Below are 20,256 nucleotides of genomic sequence, written 5' to 3' on the forward strand. Positions count from 1 at the left end.
ACTTCCGTTATACCATCGAAAATGGCAACTCGCTGTTCTCTCCATGTGCTTCGCCGAACTTGCCACCTTTACAATTCTTTCTCGTCGTCACCATGGATGTTTACTTCCTATCTCACTCCTGTCAATATAAAGCCAAGTAACCACTTTCTTCACATTCTTTTACTGTTCCCATTAAGTGTCTAAGCTCGTCTGCATAAAAGTTGCAATGTTTGCGCGTGTGTATATACATATATAACACCTATTTTATGTGTGTGTTTAATAAATTTATATTTACTGGTTATTTAACTATTTTAATAGAAACCATCGTTTATGGATAATCTTTTAATGTCTTGTTGGTGGAGGTAAAGAATACGTACGCCACCCGTTTTCGGTGTAAAACCCTAACCACTGGGTGTACGTATTCTTTACTTTCGCCGTCGTATCTAGGGAGAATCATTATACCAATATAATTAACACCAACTACAAAGACGATTTTAATGTGACGTTCTACGCTTCAGTTCTTTAATAACAATTTAGTAAGTACAATTTACTAAATTGTTATGAAAGAGCTAAAATTTTAATAAATAAAGCAGTGACTTATTTCGAACAGCTGATAGAACTACTAAATTGTATTCCTCTATTTTCATTTAATAAAAGAATATAAGAGGTGTTTTTTTCCATCTAAAAATAATATAGTTTGTGAACAAAAACAAATATGTAGAAATTTCCTCGCTCGCTTGCGATACTCTTAATGTCCTTGAGAAAAAGCATGAATATCAGACATTTCAGTCCCCTTTTATAAATCTCTCGTCTTGAGCTTTATCAATAATAACACTTATATGGGGTGCTTAAGCCAGAATTCCGCCAAAATTTAAATGATTTTTGAAGGTCAAGTCTTTTAATCTTTAGTTATTGTCCATTAAAAAGATTCTCGCTGATTCTTGAACGACCTCGAGCCTCTGAAAGTCATATTCCCTCAGAATATTATAATTTTTTCTTTGAAAGTTGGAATAGCATTTTAATTATTCTAGGTTCAGGCTTGGCTGTTTGGTAAGAAGCTTGCTTCCCAACCACATGGTTCTGAGTTAAATCCCACTGCGTGACACCTTGGGCAAGTGTCTTCTACGGTAATCTTCAAGTTTAGGGGGGTTAAAAAAAATAAATAAAAATATTCAAGGGAAATAACTGAACGACTTGCCAGTATTATCCGTTTTCTTCTAGCTGTTTATAAATAAATCACACCCTAACCCTAACGTCAATCAAATCACGTGTGTGATTTATTTATAAACAGAGATGTACGGAGAATACTGGGGAGAAGTTCAGTTACTTCCCTTGAATATTTTTTTTTTTTATGCCCCTAAACTTGAAGATTACCGTCTTCCACTATAGTCTCGGGCTGACCAAACCCTTGTGAGTGAATTTGGTAGTAAATCATTGTGTCTATGTTCGTCTCTCATCACCGCTTAATAACCGGTATTGGTGTCTTCACGCCCCCGTAACTTATCGGGTCGACAAAAGAGACCGATAGAATAAGTACCAGGCTTTTAAAGAAATATAGTACTGGGGTCGATACGTTCGACTAAGAAAATTCTTCAAGGCGGTGCCCCAGTATGGCCGGAGTCTAATACCTGAAACAAGTTAAAAGATGTTTACCGGAAGTTTGTAATCACTCGGTTATGCTGTCTTATTTATGAGATTGAATCCGTTTATACTTTAAGTTTGGAGCAGACTGTTTTTCTTTTTTTATCTTATCGATTTCTGAATATCTGCGCCTGGCTTTATAAGAATGGTTAGTGATTTTCCGTTGCTAATGAAAGGTTTTGAACTCGATTCTGCAGCAGTTGATGCTTTCGCCGGCATCACATAACTTTAACCAACAGAGGAGCTTCTTGCGTGTTCGCTCTACTTGCTGCGAATTGCAGTTAGGCCGGTTAATATCTATATCCACACATTAACCGTTAGGCCTCCATCAAGTCACCCTATACCTTAAAAAAACAAAAAACAAACTGGTTCTACGATCTACTTAAAAAAGTTACGGCAAATTGTATTCTTTGTACACAAATAGGGCCTCACATCCGCAATATAGTGACTTGAAAGTATTTGACTAATTGAAATTATTCTTGCACTCTGCTTGCAATCAATTTTGCTGTGTAAGAATGTTTAAGATTTAAAAAAAAAAGAAAAAAAGGGGAGATAACTCCAATAAAATCAGCTAATTGACTTTATCATTATTGTTAAGGATGATGCAGGTGGAAGTAGAACCTGTCTAATAAGCAATAGTTTTGCGGTGCAATAGTAAGCATTTCTTTATTTTTTCTCTCTTTTCAATGTTTATGGTAATGAACTATAATTCTCTTTGGGAGACCTCTACATGGTCGTTCAAACTAAAAGAAACATCTCTCTCAAATCACACCATCTTAAAAAAAGGACACATTGGATAATGTGGTCCTAAATATTTTCTGAGAAAAGATAGAGTAGTCATGGCTGGAACACCCTTGACCAGAGAGCTGTTCAATCAGAGCTCTGTTTGGTCAAGCCAACAAGGAAATTGGAGGGACATTGGATAACATAATTCTAGATATGCAATGCCTGAGAATTTGATCATAAGTCTGCTCAGTCAGGGCTTTTTTGGGGATAAATAATGACTAGTTGGTAGAGAGCCAAAGAAGGAGCCTCTCTGTTAGCCGTTCCATCTACTAGAAATAGCAGCCAAATCTCATTCAAATAACATACCATTTAAAAATATGAGGTACTTTTAATAAAAGTAGTTCTAGATATCCCTAACAAGATAGAATGGTCACAAGTGGAATGTTTTGATCTTAGGCCTGTTTGATTAACATTTATCTGAGGCCAGACCAACTAACCTCTATTTTCAGCTGGTTGGACTGATCTGTAGTAACACAGTCTTCCGAATGAGATGTGGCTCATAGCTATTTGTGCAGATGTGACTCTCTCTCTATATGTTGCATAAACTAGTAATAAACAGGGTTATTTACTGAAATTAGGAAAATCCAAAGCTAACTAATCTGCAAAAAAAATTTCATAGATTGTCAAATTTTATTGCTATGATCCATTCCTCCCAGAACTCAAATGTATTAACAACTACAAAATCTCCTTCAGATTAATTATTGCTGACACCCATCTACATCAGTTTCTTTAGATTTGAAGCTTGAGCAATTACTAAGATTAATTTTCTTTTACTCAGTTTTAGCCTCCCCACCAAAAATAAAACCAATTTTATGTTTATTTTTTTAAAATTTTAGATTGCAGACATTTATTCAGTCAGGAGATCTTGGGTTTGGATAATTACCAGCGCCAACGGATTTTAATTACAGATCGACTTGGAGATTTAAGACGTAAGAATTTAATGTTTGATTTTTCATAGCTTATTCAAAATATTTTAATACTGGTTAGAGTCCCAATAAATATTTTATTTGTCCATACTTCATATAATTTCATAACAGGATGACACTTGAAGTATTGGAGAGAATGTAATTTAATCATCATTATCTCTTCTTCCCAAACTGGCATGGATTGGATGGTTCAACAGGATCCTGTGGTTTTGCTACAATGTCTGAGTTTTAGCACAGTTTTTATGGCTGAACATCCTTCCTGTACAGAGTATACTGGGTACATTTTTCATGGCGCCAGCGCAAGTGAGGTTGCCATGTTACAATATTTTTGAGCTCTAATTGTGGCGGGAACCTGTGGAAGGGGTAGACCAAGGAAGACATAGGATGCTGGGCCTCATTGAGGAAATGACAAAGGACTGGGAGTTGGGGTGATTTACTCTACTTGAAAAGACCTGTTAAGCTAGGTAAAATCACCGTCTTCCAAACACACAGGCTTGTCCTTTCAGATGCTAGTGCCACATGAAATGCAACCATGCCAGTGCTGTGTAAATGCACCTGTGTTGGTAGCACATAAAAAGCACTCCGTTAAGTGGTTGGTGTTAGGAAGGACATCCAGCTGTAGAAACTATGCCACAATAGACAGTTGGCATCTGGATAGATCCCCAATTGGCCAGCTCCATCCATGTCAAACTGTTCACCCCATGCCAGCATGGAAAATGGACGTTAAACAATGATGATGATGAAGAATTAACTCTTGAATCACAAGAGAAGTATAGAATTAGAGGATTGAAAATAAATAAGATCATAACTAAGAGTTTTGTAGGTGGTATCTAACAGCAATAAATTGTTCTTTTTAGCATGTGGGGCAAAATGGTTAAGCTTCACTTGTACCTGGCTGGAAAGAAGTATGTGAAACCAATGCATTTTTAGCAATGATAAGTAAACCGGACAGAATTTTACTCAGTCGTAGACTGGCATTTTAAATATTGTTCTTTTCCCCATGCTTGTCAGTTATTAAACATTCTTTGATATATCTACCTGTTGTGTAATGTTCTTTTTGATCCTGTTCTTTTTCATAGCAAAATTTATTGAAAGAATGAAGTCTTTAGCCAACAACGATAGCATTGACAGAATCTTCACTGATGATCTAAAGACCATGGTTTACATTGCTTCACACAATGAAGAAATTGAGCTTATTCAAAATATGCTTATAAAGTAAGACCTTAGTGCTTTTAAAATGTTGGTAATTCTGACAGAAATTGCAATGTTACTTGTCAAATAATACACATTAATTCAATTGATTTTTTTTTTTTGTAGTTAACCTGTGTGGTCTCTATAAATATGTTACTTTTTGTAGCTAATACATTTTATATTATCAGTATTTTAACATCTGGTTTTGTATAGGAGTAAGGATTGGCTGAGTCTACAATACTACAAATATCATCATCACATAACTTGAGCCAAAAGAGGAGCTTCTTACATGTTTGCTCTTCTTACATGTTTGCTCTTCTTACTGGGAATAGCAGTTAGGCCTCCATCAGATCACCTCATGCCATTGATGTTTTTGTTATTTTATCTACAAATGATCACTCAGATCTAACTTCACTAATTATTCGATCATCTTCTTTTTCCCCACCATTATCATGGGAACTTCCCATGATGAACATTTGTCACTTTTCAACCATCACACTCTGTTCATTTGTATTAAGTTACCACACCAGCAGTGTCCTTCGATATTATTGTTGCTTTCTCATATCACTTTCATTTGACTTATAAATTAAATTTGCACATCAAATAGAACTATATTCAACTCGATCTAGTTTAGCTGTAGATCTTCTACACTCATTGTTCTTGTTTTACTATCACATATCTCATTTTTGCTATAAATTTTGTTTGGACCAGTTAACAGTTTTCTGGTCTTCTGCTTGAGAAGACCCGACAAGCCAAGTGAGACCATGGCCTATGCCAGTGGGTGTAACCAGCCCACTTATGAATACCCCTCATTCATTGGACAATGAACTTTGCTTGCGAAGACCTATTGAGGCAAGTGAAATCAAAATCAAAATCGCTGACGTGGCCGATGACAGTATCGCCTGATTGTCACTCGTGCCAGTGGAATGTTAAAAGCACATCTGAGCATGATCATTGCCAGGGCCACGGATTGGCTCCTGTGCCGGTGGCCCATGAAAAGCACCATTCGAGCGTGATCATTGCCAGCGTCGCTTTACTGGCACATGAAAAACAACATTCGAATGTGGTTGTTGCCAGTGCCGCCAGACTGGCTCCTATGCAGGTAGCACATAAAAAACACCTTTTGAGCATGGTCGTTGCCAGAACCGTCTGACTGGCTCCCGTGCCGGTGTCACATAAAAGCACCCACTACACTCTTGGAGTGGTTGGCATTAGGAAGGGCATCCAGCTGTAGAAACTTTGCCAGATCAGATTGAGCCTGGTGCAGCCTCTGGCTCACCAGACCTCAGTCAAACCGTTCAACCCATGCCAGCATGGAAAGCGGACATCAAACGATGATGATGATGATGACTTTTTAATGATTTGATCTGAAGGAAAGCTTTGTCTCCATACCCTTTGCAGACTCTTCAAGACTAGTGAGCTTTGTATGGTTAATGTTTCTCTTGAACTGCTGCAAGTTGCTGGTTGCAGGATATATATGAACAGGAAAGGAATTTTAGGGAGCTGATGTTCTGGAGAACAAGGGCTGGTTAAGTTGGTTTGTGAGGGTTCTGATGGGTAGAGTAGATATAAATTGGGGATGAAAGAGGAGTATGTTGGGGATACATGAATGAAAATGGCATGAGACCAATCAATCAGTTCCAAATGGCAGAGACTTCTGTAGTATCAGAAAAAAAAGGCAAAGTGAGGGATCAGCATTTTTGTAGGCCAGAAATTGGAAAATGTTGGTGAACAATTTTACCCCAGTTAATGAAGTGGTCGTTTTTGGAGGAAGATATGCAGTCCAGGACGTCTGTATGTGAAGGAGCAGCACCATCCCAGATTTGGAAGCAGTATTCCTTTGTGGGGTTCACTCAAACTTTGTAAAGAACAAGTAGTGACCCTATGTCTTAATCTGCTCAGAATTAAGAGTTCATAACTTCATGTCATAACCTAACACTTTTCCAATAATATTTATTAATTCTTCCATGTTAGCAGGAATTAGATGGGTTTGATATATTACATTGGGTTCACATTTCATTGTTGATTTATGTAAAAATTGTAGCTGACTAATTCTGGCCTTCATGGAAACACATCTGTGAAAGGTTGAATCAACAGTTAAATATATTCCTCTCACAGTTCTTTATATTGAATGCAGAATATTTTGCTTACGTAGGAGTATGTTATTATTTTTCTTAAATATTTTCTGGCTAATTATTCATTTATAGTTTCAACATTTAGGGTATGGAACTTAGATCTAAACATATTTTTATCTTATATTTTTTACTAGTTGTGGCCATGCTGGGACACTTCCTTGAAGGGTTTAGTTGAACAAATTGACCCTAGTTTTATTTTTTTAAGTCTGGTACTTATTCTATCAGTTTCTTGCTGAACAGCTAAGTTATGGGTATGTAAATAAACCAACATCTGTTGTCAAGTAGTGAAGTAGGACAAACCCCCACACACTAACAACAGTCATCCACACTGTTTCCATTTATAAAATTCACTCACAAGACATTATAGTTGGCCCCAGGCTAGAATAGAAGATGCTCGTCCAAGATGCTGGGCAGTGGGACTGAACCCAAAATCTTGTGACTGCAAAGCAAGCTTCTTAACCACAGGGCTGTTCCTGCACTTGTCTATTTACATTGTCCATTTACATTACATAATACAGCTTGTATACAACTATTTGTATAGTTTTATATAAATTTGGTGCTAGTCCACTTTTGAAAATGTGACTCTTCACTTTGGGAATATTTCATGCATCACCAAAACAAATGTATCACTTTTATTTTAACTTGTCAGTTGTCTCAAACACTACATTGTTACATTTGTTTTAGACATTTTTGTTTCACAAGTACCTATAACATAACCCTTACTTTAAAAAAAAAAAAATTCCTTCTGAGTACTTTTACAAATTTTCAGTTTTTGACATTTTTCTCTTTCAAAAAATATTGAGATTTTGGAGGTTTTCAGTTTCAGAATTTCTTATATAGAATTATCAACTGCCCTACTTCCTTTTCTCTTACTGTAACCCTTATCTCTTGGCATAAAGCTGCCCTTGGCTCAGATTTCGTAGCCCTTGCTAGCTACATGGCAACCTCACTGGTGCTGGTGGCACATAAAAAAGATACCCAGTACATGCTGTAAAGCAGTTGGTGTTAGGAGGGGTATCTAGCCATAGAAACCATGGGAGGCAGACGTTGGAGCATGATTAGGTCCTTGGACCCATCATATCTTGTCAAACCATCCCACCCATGCTAGCATGGAATATGGATGTTAAATGACGTGAGGATGAGAGCTTAAAGTAGTGAAATATATAATAAATTTCATTTTGTGAGATAGCAGAGAATTCTGACATTTGGAGCAGATCCCCATATTGAAGATAGATGAAATGTCAACAAATTACTTATAGTTTTCATGTTTTCCTTTTATTTTATCTTAAGTTTGACCTATCTCATTAACAGGTATCACCAACAAGACAATTCACAGCAGTTCAATACATATTCTTTTGGCCCTGTTGTTCTTAGGTTGTTGTATATAATGAAAGATGTAGATATGGCCTTAAAGCTCTTTGAAAGTGAGGTAAGTTTTCCTTTGTTGATATTTATAGAAAATATCGATATATTATTCACTCTTACTATTAAATTTACATACAGCCTTTGGGAAAGTTGTCAATGTCACAGTTTCCTGTTTTTGATGATGGTGCCATGTAAAAAAGTACCCAGTACATTCTGTAAAGTGGTTGGTGTTAGGAAGGGCATCCAGCCATAGAAACCAAGCTCAAACAGACTATGGAACCTGGTGCGGCCCCTGGTCATTCCAGTTCCTGTCAAGTCATTCAGCCCATGCCAGCATAGAAAATGGATGTTAAATATTGATGATTGATGGCGAAAGAATAGTGTAGCTTTTGTGCCAAAACTAAAATATGAAATCAATATTTTGACCAGTTGACTTTCCTAACTATACACACACACACACACACACACACACACAATATCTCAATCTGTTGTGAAAAACTCATTTTTGCATACCATCGCCTTAGTCAACATAACTGAAAATAGGTACCTCCAATATATTTAATTTCTGTTATGTGTTTGTGGAGGAACAAAGCTCCTAACTGAGACTTTGTTTATAACTGAGTGGGGGTTAGTACTGTCAGTGGTCAATCCATATTTCTAGAATTTATTGATAGATAATTAGAGTTGCTGAAAGGTGCAGCTCTCTGTGCATTGTGTAGGTATCAGTAGGAGCAACACATAATGATGTAGGTTTGGGTTGGATCCCACTCTGTAGTACTGTAGGCAAGCATCTTTTGCCATAGTTTTGAGCCACAGTGAACTTTATGAATAAAACTGGGTAGACAGAGAAGTGTGAAAGGCTGTGGAATGGAAAGTATCTGTTCTTCAGTGATAAACTTAATCCATAGTCTTGTTTAACAGCACCATCTATTCTCTGACTACCTTTAGTTGAGTCTACATTCAACATTCAAATTGCTCTACTTCCTCCAAAACCTTTGAGTTATGGCTTTTTCTTTTCTCTCTTCCATAATTCTTGGAAGTCTTAAGTACTGCTCTTCCTTCTCTGAGTAAAACATTAAAAGATGAATCCAGATGATTCAGAAAGAGTACAGCTTGCTGTCTAATTTCAAAAAACAAAACAAAAAGCAACTACAAAAAAATTATATAAACATCAAAAAGAAAGTGTAAAATAAAATCCAGTTATAAACTGGAACTGATGTTTCTTAGTTCTTTCTTTTTCAGGAAACCAAGCCTTTGTTTTCACAAGTGACAAGTTACATCATTCTCATGGATATGTTGTATGAGAGTAAACAATATGATGAAACACTGAAGGTATTTCAGATAGTGACTGAAAGGGAAACTAATATAAAATATCCAAATGACTGCACTACAATTGCATTTGCCACATATTATGCTTTGGTTAGTATTGTATTCTTCTGTATTGTAATTTTCTCTACTAAACTATCTTTTGTCCTTTATAAGGAACATTGCATTCCCTCATTGAGTACAGCAGCTCATTTATTTGTTAATCTTCCTCTACACATTATTCTGAACTCTACTTGGTAACTGTTTGGTGATATTGCTTTATAGTTTCCATGGCTAGTTTTGACTACTGTATTATGATAGTGTCATGGATACAGTAGTGTATAACTCTTTGTTCATTATAATTCAAACTGCTACTTGTTGCATTTCAGCCTGAAAGGAAAAAAAAAATAACCTGATTCCTAATATACAGTGTAATTCTGGTTAGTAAAGCTGTTACTTCTTCTTTTGAGACAAATATAGGAACTTGGAGATCCATGCAACCTATATTGGCAATTAGGTACCAAATTTCTCCAACATTTGGTACCTATTCTCTGTTTATGGAAGTGCCATAATTGTTAATATTGTGTAAGTTAGCAGAGCATTTGTTTAAGACTATGAAAGTATCAGAAACTGTAGGTATCTTAAAAACAGCTGAAAGATATTAAATGTATTGACAGGTAAATTTCAACACTAGAAAATACTATATCCAACTATCCAGCTTGTTTACCAAAGGAATGTTGAAATGTTTGGATTTATTTCGCTGTCTAATGCATTTAAGCTAATTTGCTGATGCCTTATCTCTGTTTTATGAAAGTGCCATTGGTAGGAGACAAGTACCTTATGAACTAAGCCAACAACTTGGTTTCATTTCCAGAGTAGAATTAAAAAACACTTTTTCATTTCACATGCCTTTTGTAAAGGTTTGAATATTACAGATCTTGTTTATGCTGTCTCTTATATTGTTTATTATACTTACTTGAAACAGGCAATAGAAAACCACTCTGCTGTACTCTATCCCATATTCTTTATTATAATACCATAATATATTGTCTGAAAATATACTATTAAAAAAATGGTATTATTTACTATCTCTTTCATTAATATTTATTTTGCTTCATGCTGTTGGTAAATAAACATGTATTACAACAGAGTTGTTACGTCTAGATATTTTTGTTTTGATTTTTTTTTTTAGAATACTGCAGAAGCTTTACAGAACTGTCAGAAATTATTAAGAGACTGTTTAAATTTAAAACTTCAAGTTTCCAATCGTGCCCTTGTTTTTGCTGTTATGTTAGCATTGAAGCAGGTAATGTTTCTTACTTTACGCAAATTTTTCTAGAATATGCATCTCTTTATTGAAGTTATTTTAGATAGCTTTGTTATGATCACCAGTATAAACTCAATAATGCATGACTACCATCATAATCATCATTTAGTATCTATTCCCTAGTGGCATGGGTTGGACAGTTTAGACAGGATGTGAAAGGGTCCAAGGACCACATTGTGCTTTGTTAGATTCAGTAAAGAAAGGTGTATGGGACAATAAATTCTTTTAGTAGTGTCCTTATTAGATTAGATTGATTTCATCTCATCTGTTTGAATTAGTAGTTCTGTATAAGGACATAAAAAGTAAAGAAAAGTAAACTTCATTGAAAAAAAGAGCTGCAGTAATTTTAAAAAGAAGCAAAAGAAAGTTATGGTTTGTTTGTTAAGAATCTATCAAATGGACAAACTCAAGTTGTTGTGGAGCCACAGGTAAATGTTTTCTGATCAAACATATTCCAATTATCACTGGACGGTATTTTTTTCAGGCATTGTATATCTAGGATTATATTACACAATGTATCCTTCCTTTTCTTAAAGTAGTAGGGTGTGACTTGAAGGATAGCTATTTCTTGCAGTATGGGTGATCATATAATGGCTCCCTCATCAGTAATTAGAACTAATGTACTAATTCAGATGTAGAGAGTAATGCTGACATATATTATTCTCAAAAAGAGTTCAATATTCAGGGCTGAAATACTTTTTTAACCCACACTGCCAGATATTTTAAACAGGAATCACCACTGAGATGCTTATAATATCTGACCCGTATTGTAAATCAGGTGGTACACAAAGGAGTCATATCAAATGACTGGTGTAGCAGCACCATAGTCAACTGCTATAAGGGTAAAGGTGATGCCTTAGATAGAAAATTATAGAGGTATCAAATTGTTGGATCAGGTAATGAAAGTTACAGAGAGGGTCATAGCCCAACTAATGAGGGAGATAGTTAATCTAGATGAGATGCAGTTTGGTTTTGTACCAGGGAGAAGCATCACTGATGTTATATTTCTGGTAAGTCAGCTGCAGGAGAAATACATAACCAAAGATAAACCTCAGCCCCCTCTTGTCCATCATTGTGCTCCAGGCAATAACAGAGGAATTTAAGACAGGCTGCCCCTGGGAGCTTCTCTATGCTGATGACCTTGTTCCTATAGCTGAATCATTGCCAGAACTAGAAGAGTTTCAGGTATGGAAGCAAAGCCTAGAACCAAAGGGCTTTAGAGTTAACCTAGCAAAAACCAAAGTCTCAATAAGCTGGAAGGCAGACAAATCACAAATATCCTTCAGGTAGATGACCCTGCTGGATCTGTAGATAAGACGCAGTGTAAGCTATGGACCCGTAAGAGGACCAGCAATATCAGAGGAAGGTTAACTGGGAAAATAGCTTTTGTGTATGGAAGATGCACAGGTACAATAAACACCGTAAATGTTCAGAAAATAGACTCCATCAACTGCCAGTGGGGTAAGCTAAAAGTAGTAGATAACTTTTGTTATCTAGGTAACCAAGTTATTAGTGGAGGTGAATGCTCCAAGAGTGTAGTTGTTAGAATAAGAATAGGCTGGACAAAATTCAGAGAGCTCTTACTTCTGCTGGCAACAAAGAGCCTCTCCCTCAGAGTGAAAGGCAGATTGTATGATGCCTGTGTGCGAACAGCCATGCTACATGGCAGTGAAACATAGGCTGTGACAGCTGAGAATGTGTGTAGGCTTGAAAGAAATGAAACCAGTATGCTTTGCTGGATGTGCATTGTCAATGTGCATGTACAACAGAGTGTAAGCATCTTGAGAGAAAAGTTGGGCATAAGAGGCATCAGATGTGGTGTGCAAGAGAGACAATTGTGCTGGAATGGACATGTGATGCATATGGACGAGGACAGCTGTGTAAAGAAATGCCAATCTCTAACTGGAAGGAACTTGTGGTAGAGGTAGACCCAGGAAGACATGGGACGAGGTGGTGAAGCATGATCTTTGAACTTCGGGCCTCACAGAGGCAATCACTATTGATCGAGACGAGACCTTTGGCGATCTGCTGTGCTTGAGAAGACCCATCAAGCCAAGTGAAATCATAGTCTTGGCTGATGCTGGTGTCACGTAACTGGCAACTGTGCTGGTGGCACGTGAAAAGCACCTTTCAAGTATTGGGCTTCATGGAGGCAATGATGAATGACTGAGACTTTTGACATTATGCTGTGCTTGAGAAGACCCATCAAGCCAAGTATCACAGAAATGGCACCTGTGCTGGTGGCACGTAAAAGTACCCATTATACTCTCAGAATGGTTGGCATTAGGAAGGGCATCCACCTGTAGAAATCATGCCAAATCAAACTGGAGTCTGGTGCAGCCTTCCAGCTTGGCAGCATGGACAACAAACATTAAATGTTGATGATATTTCGCTGCATTCCAAAACCAAGCATGCATAAAGCTTGGTGTGTTAGTTAAGTGTTTTTGTTAAATAATTTTGGCTGGCTCTGCCCAGACTGATCTATAATAAGGTGTTCAGCTAAATCAGAATGACCCATATATACTTGAATATGTTTAACTTCAGTCTGTCCTGGAATCTTGCTATACATTATTCTACCTTGCAGTCAAATGTGTAGAGTATATTGTGAAAGTTAGAACATGTTAGTTATTTGTGTGTGTTTGAAGACTATTAGGGGTGGTGGTCACATCGACATAGCAAAAAATTTACACAATTGGAATATAATGAATAGTTAGTTCTTTAGGATTCATTTCAAGTTGATTTGTTAAGCAAATCAATTTCAAATGATGGTTATGTTTTCAATGTTCTGTATTGTAGAATGTTATTAGGGTGTTGCAACCTTGTTTCAGAGTATGTAGAGGTTCTCTATGGAACCTCTACACGGTTCCATATGGTTCTCTGAAATAGAAGATCTTTAAATTTGTTGGGTGCTTTTAAGCTTGTGAATGACTGATTGATTGCATTTTTAGGAGAGTTGAGTGAAAAGGTACTTTCATGAGTTAAAAAATGTATAATCAAAATCCATAGATATATGTGGAGCGATGTCATTAATATAGAGGAATATGAAAATTATAAATCTTCAGAGAGATAGCTGAAATAACATGGAAAATACTCTATCACTAGAGAACTCAGTAAAGAAACTGTTCATCCAAGCAATAAAGATTGAGGTGAAAGAAAAGCTGGCGATAAAAAGAATTGGATGTAGTGTGTAAGAGAGAAGACTGTAGTGGTATTTATTATATTTGTAATAAATATGGTTTTCTTTTCCATCTCTGCAGGAACAACCCGCCATTGCATTGGAGATGATATCATTAAGAGATGATTCTTTTCAGTTTGTTCTGAAAAACCTCAAGGTTACTCTTTTCTTATTATTGTGCAAACTGTTCAACCAAATATTTTTACTGTTTATCTATAAGAAGACAACTGTTCATTACTTAGCAGAAAATGTGCAATTGGTGGTGTTTCTTAAATCATATATAACCTGATATTTTTCCCTTTTGTGTGTATTTCCAAAGTATACTTTTTCTTTTTCTATTACATAATACCACATTGTTAAACTTGTATACATTTTCCTAATCATTATCATATTGTTTTCTGTTTCAATGAGTCGAGTATGTAAAATGGAATTTGGTAAAAAATTTTGAACTTGGATTTTTCAAGTGAGATACCAGTTTGTGTGAAAGTGACTGAGTATTCCACAGACTCATGCCCTGTTAATGTAATTTTCAAGTAGGATTAATATTACACAATGTGACAAGGCCGGACCTTCAAATTATAGGTACAGCCCATAAGACATACAGTTTCTACTTACCCAATAATGAAAAAAAAAAAATGATTAAAAATTTATATTGAATATATATTTAGATTAATGAACCAGAAAAATAGAAAACCAAGAAAATTAGTTAAAAATTATACTGAATTATTTCTCTTGAATCTCTTGCAGGCTTTATGTTATGCTAAACTTAACCGAATTGAAGATACTCTTCCAATACTGCGAAGCATTCTTCAGTGTGATTCTCCTTACAGAAACCGTCAGCTGAAAGTGTTTCCTGAAGTGGTAAGTTGATATGTATGATCACTGTCATCATTGTTTTTGTATCCATTTTTCCATGCTGGTATGGGTTAGATGAAACTTAGAGGCAGATTTTCTACAGCCTGATTATTTTCTTGTTACAAACTGTTTCCCATATAAAGAATTTTCATTCCACTAGTTATCATACATCAAAAATAACAGCCACTAAATGTATGGGGTCTTGTACTTAAAGGGGAATGTAAACAAAGACACTGTTTTTTGTTTAGGGTGTGTTAATGAGGATACATGGAAACAATATTCACACACCCTTCCATGCTAGCATGGAAGGTGGATGTTAAACGATGATGATGATGACACAGAGGCACACATACAAAGATACAATGGGCTTCTCAATTTCCACCAATTTCACTTACAAAGTTTTGGTTCTCTTGAGAGTATTACAGAAGACATTTGTGGGACTGAACTTGTAGTTAAGTGGTTGCAAGTGAACTTTGTAACTATACAGCCATGCCTGCACCTATTTAGTGTAATATTGTTAATTTATTATGTGTAGTGTTGATGTGGTGTTAAATTTTGTTATTTCCTTTTGGATGAGAAGGATGGTATGCTAATGGCTTAAGTACATTTGAAGTGGAGTTTGAGGAATCTGAAGTCAATGAAGGAGGAAGGACACATGGGAAAGGCATGCAGTAGGGCAATAGTAATATAGCATGTAATATATGGTATTGGGTCAATGGAAGGAAAAAACAGTACAAAGTACAAGTTTTCAAAAGTAGAATCATTTTCTTAGTACTGTACAATCAGAAAGGATGCAGCAAAATAATGGATCAGGAACTGAAGATTTTTCAGTTTGGGTAAAGTTGTTCCTTACTTTGGGATCAATTGTTATCAGGCATTTCCAACTTTGACTTATTTTCAAGCATGGTGTGTCTAGGACTACATCATTTAGTGTATCTTTTTTTTTTTTTTTTTAAGATAGTAGGGTGTGATTTTATAAGAATTTGCTATCTTGTAGCAAACAGAATAACCACATAAAAAATATATCAGTTAGGTGAAAAGCATTTTTCTGAATGTAGAGTATAATGTCAATTACTAAAGGAGGTACACTGTTATCACATGAGCAATGAAAAATAGATATCAACATGATTGTGATTTTGAATACATGTTAATGCTACATATTTAAGTCCTGCAGAAGTTCAATAGTTACTCAGAGGTGATACAACTCTTTGTTCTCAGGAGAAAAATCATGTTTTGCACAGTTTTCACAATGTTAAATTCTGTAACTGATATTAATGGTGTTTTTGTAAAAGTATGTAGCATAATGTAATTAGTAATACCACAAATAGTAGTATGATATTAACTGTTAATAAATGATTAAATTACTTATGATATTTATTTTCATCTCTCACTGTTTGGGTCGCTAGTACAAGTTTTCTAGTCTTCTACTAAGATTGATTCAAATATGTAGCCTTGTACTTATGTAGTACATATTATTGCAGTAATTTTACTAATCTTTTGTTATTGCAAAAAGTATTAGAATGCAATTTGTTGTTTCATACAGATCTTTGAAAGATAATGGCTAGCTTATTGACCTGTTAATATACAAGCATATTATTGGCTTGCTAATTTAAATACAATTCTTGTTGGAGTATCAAAATAATCTTTTCTTGTGGAACATTTCTCATCTCCCCAGCATTAAAGAGATAAGTAATAGCTTTCCTTTTGGGTTGACTATATTGTTAGAGAATAGTTGCCCTCATGAACTTCTTTTTAATATCTAGTGATATAAAATAGAAGCAGTAAAGTTATCTGCCTTGCTCAATGATGCTATTGCTGATCTTTATTCTATCTTGAAAAAAAAAAAAATCATTTAATCATTTCCTCACACAAATTTCAGACGATGGCATAGCTGTACATTTAAGAAGTTTCTTCACAAACTGAAGATCCTGGGTTTGATTCCACTATGTGGCATCTGGGGAAAATGCCTTTTACTATAGCCTTAGGTTAACCAAAACTTTGTGTATGAAATTGGGTAGATGGAAACTGCATGGAATCCTGTTGAATGGATTGTAGCTGTAATTGAAAAGTGCAACTTTGTGATACACACAGTGTCACTCTCATATCTGGTTACATAGTTATGCTAACAGTAAATATGTGTGCAGAGTTCTCAGCCACTTACATGTCAGTTTAGCAAATAAGGAATTCAATTGATCAAATGCTTGGTGTTGAAATTGATGGAGGAATCCTAATTTGCATTTCTCTAGAATTTCACTTCATCTGAGCCTCTTGCTAGATATTAACTTTTGTTATATACACATGAAAGCTTGTGATTTAGTAGAGTAATTTGTTATCACATATGCATTTTCGCAAGAGTATTATTGACATGAGTAGCAGTTCAAAATATGAATAAAAAAAGGCTTGCAGATTTTATTTATCAAGAACATAGCAAAACTTCTACTTAGTATAGATTTCTCATATAGACACACAAGATGTCAGATATATAGGAGAGCTTGAAGTGGTGTAACAGTGATAATTTTTGCCTGAGTTCTAAGATATGGGGTAAATATTTTTAGATATACTTATTTAAACATAATGACTTCTAGGGACACTGTATTTCATTATGCAACCATAATATATTACAAAGTATATTAAATGTTTTATGAGTCAATACTGTATCCTACTGTGTTAGCAGTGCTATTAAATCACTTTTTATGGTTATCTCTACAGATTTTCTATAGAAATTATTGCCAGCATTGATTTGTTACGACATCTTGTGTCCAAATATATCTAATGTAAACAACAATGTGATCGAAGATGGAAAAATAGGTAATGGGTGCACATGCCATATTTCAGGAGTTTTCACTCCTTTGTCAGCACTGTATCCAACTCATTAACCATCCATGAACACATTGTAGTATATTATGGTTGCATTACGAAATATAGTGTCCCTACAAGTCATTACTATGTATGTACCAGCTGTCAGGAATGTGTTTAATATGTAAAATTGGTATATCCAATAATGTTACATTGCTATATTTAGTGGCTATTTAGTGGCTATTTGGGTGTGGTGTTGAAGGAGCAAGAACTGAAATATGGCATATACAAAGGGTGTTCATTAAAGATTTCCCCTGACTGACTTCCCAAGGACTGGGATAAACAGAACTTGGTAGCCTTTCTCTACATAGCCACCACCAGTGGTGGCACACTTCTCCCATTGCTTTATGCAGCTGTGAAGACCTCATCTGTAGAAGTTGGTAGGTTGCATCTAGAGCTAAGACTTTACTTTGGAAATAAGTTCATCTTCTAAAAAGTGCTTCCCCTTGAAAAAACACTTCATAGCTGGAAAGAGGTGGAAGTCAGATGATGTGAGGTTGGGAGAGTAGGAAGGATTGTGCTTTCATCTGGGTAACATACGCATTGTGAACTGGGGTGTTGTCTTGGAGGAGGCGGACTCCTTTGGTCAGTATGCCATGCTTCACTGCTTTGATGGCATCCTGCAATTTCTGCAGCAGAGAAGCATAATATGCCTTTTGTCAGAAAACCTATCATCACTACTCCATGCTGGTCCCAAAAGACTATGACCCTCACCTTGCCTGCTGTGGGTTGGACACAAGCTTTCTTTGGAGGTGGTGAGTTATCATGCTTCTATTGCTTCGACTGGACTTTAGTCTCAGGATCGTAGTGATGGACCCATGTTTTATCCTGTGTGATAAGTCTGCTGAAAAAGTCCTCCTAATTTTCTTGGCACATTGCCAAAAGAGCCTGGGAGCAATTGACTCATTTCTGCTTCTGTGAGCAACTGAGGAATCCATCATGAAGACAACTTCTACATGTGCAAATGGTCATGAATGATTTTTTTCCACAGACCCTACACTTATCTTAACTTTTTGGGCTAGTCACCAAATAGTTATGCGGTGATCCTCCAAAATGGTGGTTTCTGCTTTATGGATGGTGTTGTCATGAAAGGCAGAATATGGTCGTCCAGGAATAGGAGCAGTTTCCACCAATGTCTAACCACATTTGAACTGGCATGCCAGTGCTTGACTACATTGTATGATGGTGCATCGTCACCATTAACTTTTTCCATCTCATCAAAAGTCTCTTTTCGTGTATGATCTTTCAAGTATAAGAACTTGATCACTAATCCACTGAACTTGATCCACTTCAGCTGCTGTAAAAGACAAATGAATACAGGTGGAAAGCTGCAATTTACAATGCGACATGTAGAGACATGTATGATTATACATGTACAAGTTGTTTCCTGCAATAATCGGCAGTGGTTCAGGGGAAATCTTTGCCTTGTATTAGATGTAATCAGATACAAAACATCGTAACAAATTAGCACTGGCTTTATTTTCTATAGAAAAATCTGTAGGAGTCTTGTACTTATACATACTTCATAGCTATTTTGGGAAATACGGGGAGTTTGTGTTTTAGTGATATTAGAATAAAACCAAAACATCCTGCATTTTATCTTAATCTCTGAGAAAATGGAAATAATAGTCATTGATTAATATCATTTTATTTTATATTCACCTAGCACTAACAATATTTTCTTATACTGTGTGTTGATACATAGTACTGCATATTTGATGACAAATATTCACTTTAAACAGGCTGTAGTACTTTTGTAAAATAAACTTAGATAAAGCACAATATTATTTGCTTTTCACTAACTTGACTATTATTTTTCATGTGGATGGTGCTTCTGTGTAATTTCATTCAGCTACAATAGGTTTTGATATCTGTTTGTGTACAATACTGTATATCAATATAGTGATAGTCTTATTACTAATATAGCAAGTACGGAAAAGGATATTTTTTATTGATGAGGTCTAATAAGACCAAAACATGTCAAAAGTTGTTAAAATTATTGAGCTAATATTTTATTTTTCTCACTGCATAAGCAATATTAAAAAGAATTTTCTTTCTATACTCCATGAAGTAAATAGGATTTATCCCCCTTCAATAGTGCAAAATTAAGTTCTGTAAATTTTTTCCTTTACGTTTTAATTTCAGTTAAATGTAATACATTCTGCAGCTGAAAATCATGGTGATCCAGTTTTTAAACAAACTCTGGAAACTATTGAACTTTCCTTCAAGGCTGGCGGTCTTATCAGTGATGTACTTCTGGAAGATTTCATTACTCAAAGAATAGTTAGAACACGACAACCACAGAACAGTTTTAAAGCTCGAGGACGTTCCACAGTTGATGGTTATCGAAGTCGCCAAAGCAAAACAGTTCGATCAAGATCCAATGTTATTTAGTCTCTTTAGGAATGTTTATTTTTGTGTTTAATAAATTCTACTCCAATTCTGAATAGAAATATGTAGGATTTTCTTTCTTATGATAGCATGCTATTAATTTCATTCATTAAATAATACATTTTTTTCATGACATCATGTTTCTTTATTGATTCTCTCTGGTAGTTTTTTTTATTTTGATTTTTATTCAATAAGTGTCTGAAACAGAATCAAGCCAGACAGAGAACTTCTCTATAATTTCAAAACCTACCTTGTGCCAATGCCACCATAAAATGCACCCAGACACTCTGCAAGACGGGTGTGTCACATTAGAAAAGGTTTCTT

The 20,256-nt window shown here is 35.6% G+C and overlaps 1 protein-coding gene across 1 annotated transcript; it reads left to right on the forward strand.

Annotated features, from left to right (window-relative positions):
* The first annotated feature begins 15 nt into the window (after nucleotides 1-15).
* On the forward strand, nucleotides 16-20,065 carry LOC106882152 (pentatricopeptide repeat-containing protein 2, mitochondrial). The gene is made up of 9 exons (XM_014932723.2): nucleotides 16-136; nucleotides 3,243-3,335; nucleotides 4,412-4,547; nucleotides 7,970-8,087; nucleotides 9,266-9,442; nucleotides 10,521-10,634; nucleotides 13,913-13,987; nucleotides 14,578-14,691; nucleotides 19,687-20,065. Exons 1-9 carry the CDS (start codon nucleotides 22-24, stop codon nucleotides 19,933-19,935), a joined length of 1,191 nt encoding a protein of 396 aa, XP_014788209.1. The 5' UTR covers nucleotides 16-21; the 3' UTR covers nucleotides 19,936-20,065.
* The last annotated feature ends 191 nt before the right edge of the window (nucleotides 20,066-20,256 follow it).

This window comes from Octopus bimaculoides, chromosome 3, assembly GCF_001194135.2.
Source record: "Octopus bimaculoides isolate UCB-OBI-ISO-001 chromosome 3, ASM119413v2, whole genome shotgun sequence".
NCBI classification, from domain to species: Eukaryota; Metazoa; Mollusca; class Cephalopoda; order Octopoda; family Octopodidae; genus Octopus; species Octopus bimaculoides.